We start from the raw sequence: 10,248 nt of genomic DNA on the forward strand, positions 1-10,248 counted from the left end.
AAACAAATGGGTACCCAAACGTTTAATTTTGCAATGAGATATTAAACACAAAATCTTGTCAAACAAATCAAAATTTTTATGAGTCTAGTGTTTGATTCCTTTATGTGTTTTCCCACCACGTTGTGTGTGTGTGTGTGTGTGTGTGTGAGAGACAGAAAGAGAAAGCGAGAGAGAGCGATAAGACTCCCGAGTTTTTGATATAAACGTTTTTAAGAAGCTAAACTAAAAGAAAAAGAAGGAGTGTTATCGTTGCCATTTGATGACTAGCTTTTTACCACTGGGAGGCGACAAAAGCCAATCCATGTACTGCAACAGTAATACCGTGTCACAGATTAATAGTGAAGGTGTCACTCCATTTTGATTTTGAATACGACATTTACACTTGATCGACTGTGACTCTGCAGAACCTAATGTGCAAATATCCGCGAGGCTGAGATATCTTTAGAATTGATGATGGTAAAATTAACCAGAAATTACGAAATTGACTAAAAGTGCAGTACTGCTTGCTCAGGCCTCAAATATAGTGCAGTAGGCGACATAATGTATGGGCCGAGAGCAAACTCGACCATGGGCATTACTGGCGTTTCAGTTTGTGCATTTCTAAAAGAAATCGACACGTGACAGAAGGAAATTGGGGCATTTAAACTGGTTTACCTTGACAAGTCTCAACATGCCCTTACCTCAAACTAGGCGTTAAATGTGTATTAGTTCCGGTTTGTAGGCATATTGGCGCTGTCTTTTTGTTTAGTCTGTTCTCACTGTAGGACATCGCAATAATATTGCATCAGCCTAAATCTGTTAAAGGTGTGCCACAGTTCACTTTCAAACCAGCTGCTTGACAAAGCCGATTAATGTGAACAGTTGAAGGGTTCGGCCTCATTTTTTGTAGAATTATGTTTTGTGTTACTGGCCCTCATTTTAAATAGTTAGTTGGTAAATTGTCAAAAGGGAAATGCGTGTCAAAGTCCTCCAAAAGTTGCCTTTCCAGTTTTTCCCTTCCTGTTATATATTCTAAAATGAATAGGAACAGGGAATGGTGGGCTACACAATGCATCTCTATTAATTATTTGAGGTGTTCAATATACTACATTTGAATACAGTACGCCAGGGTTGTGAGCAAACAAACCAAAAACATTTTAATTTGTATAATTTTCGTTGTTAGACACAAGACTGTAAAATCACCCGGAAATCAGCTCAAAGTTATTTTAATTTAGAATATATCTTCCCAAGTGTACAAATGATTGATAACTATGTCCAGGCCCCCCGGTTGAATAACATTGGAGACCACCAGTGCAGTACACAAACCTCCAGGTACATGCATGTGCAAATTTTTCCACTGGCAGAAGGCGTGTCTATCAACTCGCTCCTTTCAAAACGCAGTAGTGGAGGAGAGGGGAGGGAATAGTCTAATCACGCTTGAAGTTATAAAGCAGACCACCCCCCTCCAATGTCTAACAGATTAGAGTAACGGGTTGGAGTATTCAAACCCGGGAGAAGTGACTGTTTTCACAGTTATTATTAGTTCTTTGGAAGATCACAAGACCGCTACTTTTGAATTATATATATATACAAAAATGCTATAGACCAACCTGTCTACTTGACAAATATATTATAGGTTACAGAAGACATTCTCATGGTGCTCTCTTTATTTGCTCCTACTGGAGTAAGGAAAGGGTGTTTGTAACAAGTGCCGAATGTCACCTCCAGTTTCAATGGATTATAATAAGACCATGGCTCCTCCAGTGCCGCCGCACAAACACCAAACTACCCGGCCAGGCGAGGCTCAGGAGCGGGTGTTGAAGTGCGTACTACTCGGCGATGGAGCGGTCGGGAAGACCAGCCTGGTTGTCAGCTACACAACAAATGGCTATCCAACGAAATACGTCCCCACCGCGTTTGATGACTTTTCAGGTGAGTCAGTTAACCATTTTATTGTGGCACTATTCTTGGACAAAAATGATACATTTTCATCCTGTCGACATGAAATCTGCAACTTCCCAGCCAGATAAAATAATAAAACATGTTTTCTGTTGCACATTGCTACGTTTTGATTTTGACTATGGGTCAACAACACCCTTATATTGCACATTGCAATAAAGCCTTAACTGACCATAGTGCATGAACATCTGTTATATTGTAAAGGTGAAATGCGCTGGCTCTCCCTTGCAGCCACCCATTCTGCGGAACGAATCACCGAACTTTACTTGCCTGGATGGCTAACAGCAGACTGTCTGTTGCAGGTCTTTGTATTGTTTCACGCAAACTATACGTCCTGGTTTGTTCTATGTTCCAGTTGGCAGAGTTCCATTTTCCAAAATGCTGCCACCAGCGATGTTTTGTCTAATGTATGAAACAGTGGAAAACTTCAACAGTATACTAGTTGAAACTAACCTCCGTTGGCAAGTGATGAAAACCGCTGCACACAGTGACGTTATGTCATTATCACAGGAGAGGCCTATCCTTCCTTTTGAAATTTTCCCTATCAACTTTGATCTCAGGAAACCTCCACCAAAAACACAATGTCTGAATTCATCTAAACTTGCATGACATGATGAGGCTTGATTAGGAAAATGTGACACCCTCTTTATGCCCATCCAAAATGATAATTCGACACAGCTGCCCTTATGCGTTCATCAGCAATATGCATCTATTACAACCATTCTATTATTCTGAACACCTTACTAGACTTTTTCCAACTGCCATGGAAGGTTTTGAATGAGAATATTGCACATTTTGATAGGCTTATACACACACTAATATCATGAATATTCATCCCTTCCTCGCTGCCCTCAGAAATTGAAGTTGTAGGCCTAAACTGAACAGAACATGCTTGTTGAACATGTGCCGACATGGTTTTGGATTGCACAACTCTGGCCATTGTTGTCAGCCTTGACCTAAAAGCCACGTCTCTGCTATAGTGTAATGGGCACATCTGTTGCAATGGCTCTGAGCTGAGATTGTCTTTTTTTGCCCCAGTGACAGAGAGGGATTGTGCAGTTTGGGGCCCCCATTTGATGATGTCATGTATCTGTCCCTGGAATCGGAGCCCTCTTTTGAAAGCTGATTTCTGGGCAGTTATGCAATTTCACAGGTGACACTTGGGGTAGAGGAAAGAGAGGGGGAGGGCAGAGTTTTGGGCCCAAGTAGAATTCAAGGAAGATCACATGTCAGAGATTTGGGAAGGATTGCACAATGCGCACTTGGGTTTAATGAGGAGTAGTCCCTGCAGCTCTTTGATCAGGGGGCGTGACCGTATACCCCAGGCGCATTGTAAACGCTTCCATAAGCTTCACCACATTGGGCTCTTTTGAAACATGGCCTATAATGAAACTGCAAGTGGCATGACTCATAGCACTCTTCCAATCTGGAGAGGGTAATTGGGAGAGTCACTAAACAAACAAATCGGCTTTGTTTTCCTCTGTAGACAGCTTGGCAGGGGCTTTCAAAGCTTGAAAGAACACAGAATGTGATATGAAAGAGTAGTTATAGCCTCTACTTTAACTGGGTGAGTGGGTGGTCGAGACAAGGCCCCCACTCTGAGTTAGGGGGATGGGTGAGGTTTCTGTCCACTGTGTCCAGTAGGTATGAAGTATGTCAAACTGGCTTGTCAGAGGTCTCTCTCTCTCTCCCTCTCTGTGTGTGCATGTTTGTTTAAAGTGTCTGGTGGAGTAATGGGGAGGCCGATGGGACAATAGCTCTGCTGACAGCAGGTGATTTAACTCTCTCTCTCCCCCTCTCTCCCCCTCTCTCCCCCTCTCTCCCCCTCTCTCTCCCTCTCTCTCCCTCTCCCTCTCTCTCCCTCTCTCTCCCTCTCTCTCCCTCTCTCTCCCTCTCTCTCCCTCCCTCTCTCTCCCTCTCTCTCCCTCTCTCTCCCTCTCTCTCCCTCTCTCTCCCTCTCTCTCCCTCTCTCTCCCTCTCTCTCCCTCTCTCTCCCTCTCCTACAGCGGTGGTGCAGGTGGACGGACACCCTGTGAGACTACAGCTCTGTGACACTGCTGGACAGGTGAGAACAACAGCCGCACATCGACATGCAGCAGAGCAACCCTCCACATACTACATGCAGTGCTTCCATATAGTATGCTTCGCCAGTTGGTGCTGCGTCCACCGTTCTCTGTCACATGCATGTATGCCCAGAGGAGAAAGGATGCCGAGCCCCACTGAACTCCCCCGACGGCCGTTCTCCTTCTTCTGCTTGGTTCTCATACATGTCATGTGATTTTAGTGCCAGAGACCGTGTTTGGCTTTCGTCCACCACTCTTGCATGCCGTCTTTGCTGGCGGGTATTGCTCAGGGCAGAATTCTGGGGGCACCGTCTTATTTCCCAGGCTTTCCCACAACTCTGTGGCAGCTGTGGGGCCCGCTGGTGTCTCCTGGGAATGTCTCTCTAACACCCCCCCCCCCCCCCCCCCCCCCCCCCCCCCCCTAGAGAGAGGTGAATTCCTGGGCTCTGCTGCAACCAGGCAAATCCATTGGCATAACGTTTGGAGATGGGGGTTGAGAGGAGAGATTTTGGGGAATGGTGAGAGGCGATAGAACGCTGTGAACTCATTAGAGCAGATCTGGGATGAAGCCGCGTTGTGTGGCAACCACTAAGAGGGAGGGAGACGATGCAATCGCAGCAGGTAGCTGTTAATGCATGTTTTAAAAAAAAAAATATTGTTCTCTCTCCCTCTCTTCGCCTCGCCCCTCTCTCTGTAGTTGGGCAGGCATAGGCAGGCACGGTTGGTGTAACTGAGAGTTGTGCCCCTGAGCTCTGAGCATCATGCCAGGCCTTTTTAACATGGTTAGATTGTTCTAGAAAGGGAACAGGTTGTGAAAGCCCTGGTGTTTTCTCTCTGGGCATGGGTGGTGTCGTAATCTCATTCTATGGCTACAACCCAGAGAGGATAGTTTAGTTTAGTTTACTGGGATCCCCATTTGCTACTGCACATGCAGCAGCTACTCTTTCTGGGGCCCACATAAAGCTTACAAATACATGACAAAGTACCAAACTGTAATAGATAAGAACAACATAAGATATTATATGACATTCAAAATGTATAATTATTAATACAAGTTTGGACACCTACTCATTCCAGGGTTTTTCTTTATTTTTGACTATTTTCTACATTGTAGAATAATAGTGAAGATGTCAAAACTGTGAAATAACATGTATGGAATCATGAAGTAACCAATAGTGTTAAACAAATCCAAATACTTTTGAGATTCTTCAAAGTAGCCACCCTTTGCCTTGATGACAGCTTTGCACACTCTTGGTATTCTCTCAACCAGCTTCATGAGGTAGTCACCTGGAATGCATTTCACAGGTGTGGAATTTATTTCCTTCGTGACGCGTTTGAGCCAATCAGTTGTGTTGTAAGGGTGGTATACAGAAGATAGCCCTATTTGGTAAAAGACCAATTCCATATTATGGCAAGAACAGCTCAAATAAGCAAAGAGAAATGACAGTCCATCATTACTTTAAGACATGAAGGCCTTTGGTCTGATAATTTGTTTAACATGATTCCGTATGTGTTATTTCATAGTTTTCATTTCATGTCTTCATCAGTGCCTAAGAAGACTTGACTGTGTTTTGGTTGAGTGTAGAGTTCACAACCATTGGAACGAACACAAGGCCCAAACACTTCACAGCGTCACTGTAGTGATCTACACACTGTTGTCTTAGGGCTGCACGGATCTGCCCACTTTGCACACAACTTCTAAATCCCCCACTCTCCCAGTCAGAGACCTAGGGGGAAAAACAAGCAGATAAAGTCAACAAACACCTACTGTACATGTATATACTTTCATAACAGGAGAACAGATACCACACCCTGAGAAAGCCTGAGATAAACAATAGCAACGTAGCTATGTTTGGTCATTCTCACGAAAAAAACATCAAGTGTCATTTTTTACGAAATGCCAACTTGAATCACTGAGATTAGGATCTGTACTTGTTTATTTCATAATTATTGTGTTTTTTGATCAGATATTATGCATTTTACCCATGTTTTCACAAAAAAGTTCAAAAAAGTAATAAATAAATCTATATTTCTTATCTTTTTTTAACATTGCTCCCCTAATGAAAATACTTGCGTTAAACATAACACTGAAAAACATTATACAGTATGTCTAAAGAAATTATACAATTATTATAAAAAAATATAAATTTGAGCTCTTAACCGTTTCTTTAATGAGAAGGCCAAGCGGGGTAAAGGGGGTGTTTGTAAACTTCAACTTGTATACCATTTTTATGATTTATTGACAAACTACAGCAACATATATTGTGTTTTATTCAAATAATGTTTTTCTAAATAATGTTTTAAATGATCCAAATTTTAATCTGGATGCATTTCGGTAATGTGAATTTGGGGTGAAAATATCTAATGTATTTAAAATAAGACACTTTCCCCAAAACAAAACATCTTAGTCCTCAGAATGATTCTTGCAGATGCCTCATGGTTTTGTAACTCAATTTGCTACAGACATTTTAAAACTGGATTCATGAGAATTACCCTGTTAATTAAACAGTCACTCCCCGCTCAGAAAGATGGATGCGTTTTGTATGTAAGCCAATATCTCTGCGCCATCACCTCAGTTTGCAAACACTTAAGGCGAACGTATGATGTGGAAAGGAAAAGTATGTAAAAAAAAGACTTCCACTCAGAGGCTCCTGAATAGAAAAGAAAGTACCTTTCCATGTCAGGCTTCTGAAAGTGGATAAAGAGAGAGGGGTTTGTGTCAAGTTTCTGCCAGCCTTAATCTGTGTACTCAAGGATGTGGGAGGCCCTTGTTATCCAATGTTCTGTGGCTCCTCAATGTTAATTTGGGAAATCAGTGTGATATAAAAGAGGCTGGGCTTTACTGCTCAACATAAACAGACTTTTCTCACACAGTTTGTTATGGAGAGATTATCACCACCATTTATTTTCAACTGACATTCTGCCTGCTTGGTTTGCATTGACCTATAAAGCGATTACTGCAATGTGTTGGTTTGAAACTGGTTTGTTTATGTGTGAACCTTGACGTGAAATGCATCACACACTAGAGTTGGTAAATCTCAACTAACTAGGGATTAGGTGCTTTGGAAAGTGTCTGTAAGACCTTGATGGATTTTATATAACATAATCTGTGCTTGGCAAAACCTAAAGACTATTAATTTCAGGATCCAGCAGTTTTTATATAATATTTTAAGTCACTGCTGGTCTATCCACTCTCCCACTCCATCGGTCTTCTTCAGGCTTCTATAAACATACATTTTTTGGTGGGAAATATAGTTGCCTAAACAACTTCTCCCATCTGCTTTTTCCCCCTTCGACACTTGTTTGTCAATGTTTATGCCAAGTCAACTTTTTTCAAGATACTCAGTTCACCATTTGTTTGGGTTCACATATAATGGCACTGGCCCTGTGTTACTGCTGAATGTCAACCTCTCACTAACCCCCCCATGTCCCTTGTGTGTCTCTCTCCCTCCTCTCTCCTCAGGATGAATTCGATAAGCTCCGTCACTTCTGCTACTCGCGCACTGACACCCTCCTCCTCTGCTTCAGCGTGGTCAGCCCTGCCTCCTTCCAGAATGTCTGGGAGAAGTGGGTCCCAGAGATCCGCCGGCGCTGCCCGCTCGTGCCCATGCTGCTGGTGGGAACCCAGTGTGACCTGCGCGAGGACGTCAAGGTGCTGATCGAGCTGGCCCGCCGGAGGGAGAGGCCCGTGGCCGAGGTGGACGCCCGCGCCCTGGCGGACAAAGTGGACGCCGTGGCGTACGTGGAGTGCTCGGCGCTCACCCAGAAGAACCTGAAGGAGGTGTTTGACGCGGCCATCGCCGTGGGGATGAAGCACGCCGATAGGAGGGCGCGGCGGGAGAGGAAGGTGCGCAGCACGGCCGATAAGATGAAGACACTGTCCAAGTCGTGGTGGAAGAAGTACTTCTGTATTCCGTAGAGAGCAACGAGGATATTGACTCTGGGACTGGAAACGTGCTCGGACAAGCCTTTGTTGTTCATATGGATTGAAGGACTTCTGTCTTAGCTCCGCTCACATGACCCCACTTTGGTCGAGATTAGGGTGGCAAAATACCAGGAACTTTCAATAAATTCCCTGGTTTTCCCGACATCCCAGTTGGAGTATTCCCGAAATCAGAAGGGAATAAGCAGGGAATCGGGAGTCTTCCAACTAGGATTTCTGGAAAACCAGGGAATTTATTAAAAAGTTCAGGGAATTTTGCAACCCTAGTCAAAAGGAATGACCAAGGACCCACGGCTTAGTAGAGTGAGAGGATGGACTGGGGACTCTGGGGGTGAGAGACACTGATTGATGGATTGCAAAGAGACTGAACGGACTGGGCTCCATCCACTCCGTGTCTGCTTGAGCTGGTCTGAACTCTTAACGTCTGAGCCGAGTGCTATCAGAGAAGATCAAGGAGTAAACCCATCAGCATGATTGTCAATATAATGGAGCAAAGAGCGAGTTGAACTCTGAGCAATAATGACTTCTATATAAACTAATGGCTGGGGAGGGGAAAAGACTGGGGTGGTCATGTACTTTTATACTCCCTCGCATGAATTGGCCAAATACGTCTTTTAAATTTAAAAAAAGAATACTATATCCTAATGTGCGGCATGCTGTATGTATTCCTCCTGTCCTTATACCTTATACATGTTCATTTATTTTATGTTATCCACCACTCTGTAATCAAACAGCCAGCAGATCTCATTGGCAGAGCTAGACGAAAATAAACTGAGGGATTAACATTGAATTAAACTCCAACCAAATACTGCTACAATACTAATACAGCTACAGTACATTCATATCTACAATCAATTACATTTACAGACTTTAGAGGTATTGATAGGAGACTATTCCACAGATCCATCTGGCCCTAATCGTCACTGTCAGCAGCATGACCTGGCCCCATGGTCCTCTGGTAGTGGTCATTAAGTCAGGGGGTGGAGGTTTACGCCTGGTGTGTGTGTGTGTGTGTGTGTTTAAACACATGACCGACTGAGGGCCCTAGCCCAGGTTGTGTATGTCGGCCTGTCTGCTTCAGCGCTCCATTGAAGTGTCTGTTGATACAGCTGCTGCCACTGTCAGCAGACCACACAGTGAGGGACTGGGCTCCCCAGACAGAGAAGAGCTCCTCATCAATACATGTTAATGGTCAGACCTTTTGGAGAGCGTTCAACAATGCCCCCCCCCCCCCCCCCCCCCCCCCATTGATCTCCACTCAACCTACTTCAGCCGGAGAACTTTGATCGTCACGAGCTCGCCGATTTCCATCCAATAGCCACTCATCTCAACTGGTGGGAGTCTAAGAGCTACTGAGAGCGATGTCTCACTCTGTCGGGTGAGGAGTTTAGATTGAGGAACACATGGTCATTGAGTGGTGCCACTGTAAGTTACACTTAACCCAAATACTTTGTTGGAGTCGTGCCAATGATGCCATCCAATGTCCTTTAGACTGTACAGGGTCTGATGCCTCTCTTTTGTCATTTTAAAACTTTAGATGTTCACCCTTCCATGAGAGTCGCAAAGGTTTTCACCCCACTGTTGGTCACTATTTTTGTAATTACAGAACTGTACGCTCAAATATTGAGTTCACTGGTACTCGTTCTCCTCTCCAGCAACCTTACGATGACCGGGTGAATTGCCAAAGAAACCGATTTTTGTATTTGCTTCTTATTTTTCAGAAGCCTGTCTTGTGTCCTCTCTCTATGTATCCCTTTATTTGGGGCATCAGCCATCAAAATGCACAGCCACTGATCAACCCTACAAACAAATGTATGAGAAGTGGCATGTATATTTTGTATAACAATGTTTCTATAATGTGATATCTATCAGGGTCATTTTGTGTACATTGTGGTCTGTCACAAGCTGCCCTGAACACACCCTCAAATGGTACAGAATGACAGATGCAATTCCCTTGTCTGGTGCCGTCAAGGACTGTTTCTAAATCAACAGAGATCTAAATAAATGTGAAATCTTAACAAAAACATGCCGTGTTTGTCAGTGTTTTTGTTAGCGTTTTAATGAGAGAAATGTCATCTTTCACCCCGTGTGGAGTATGTGAGGGATTGAATGAATCCGATCTCCCATTGGGTCCAAAAATGAATACTGGTGACACTCCGTGTGAGGTCAAAGGTAAGAACACTATGTAAATGTTTATGTTGAGGGAGCATTGTGTAAGTCGCCTCCCCATCACACCCTCTGTTTCGAGAATGTGCTGAGTTGTGGTGGACGATCATTGTTTTAAAGGAATAACTCCGGTTCTCC

The 10,248-nt window shown here is 43.8% G+C and overlaps 1 protein-coding gene across 1 annotated transcript; it reads left to right on the forward strand.

The window, feature by feature from the left end:
• The first annotated feature begins 1,446 nt into the window (after positions 1–1,446).
• Positions 1,447–9,970, forward strand: rhoub (ras homolog family member Ub). The gene is made up of 3 exons (XM_021587421.2): positions 1,447–1,911; positions 3,945–4,003; positions 7,465–9,970. The coding sequence occupies exons 1-3, from the start codon at positions 1,695–1,697 to the stop codon at positions 7,918–7,920; spliced, it is 732 nt and encodes a 243-aa protein (XP_021443096.2). The 5' UTR covers positions 1,447–1,694; the 3' UTR covers positions 7,921–9,970.
• The last annotated feature ends 278 nt before the right edge of the window (positions 9,971–10,248 follow it).

Source organism: Oncorhynchus mykiss, chromosome 27 (genome assembly GCF_013265735.2).
Source record: "Oncorhynchus mykiss isolate Arlee chromosome 27, USDA_OmykA_1.1, whole genome shotgun sequence".
Lineage (NCBI taxonomy): Eukaryota > Metazoa > Chordata > Actinopteri > Salmoniformes > Salmonidae > Oncorhynchus > Oncorhynchus mykiss.

What these genes read in the sequence shown, in the direction of transcription:
- rhoub (XM_021587421.2), top strand. Translation starts at nt 1,695, where the DNA reads ATGTCACCTCCAGTTTCAATGGATTATAATAAGACCATGGCTCCTCCA. An exon ending in CGCGTTTGATGACTTTTCAG is followed by an intron (nt 1,912 to 3,944) that starts GTGAGTCAGTTA and finishes CCTCTCCTACAG; the next exon opens with CGGTGGTGCAGGTGGACGGA. An exon ending in TCTGTGACACTGCTGGACAG is followed by an intron (nt 4,004 to 7,464) that starts GTGAGAACAACA and finishes CTCTCTCCTCAG; the next exon opens with GATGAATTCGATAAGCTCCG.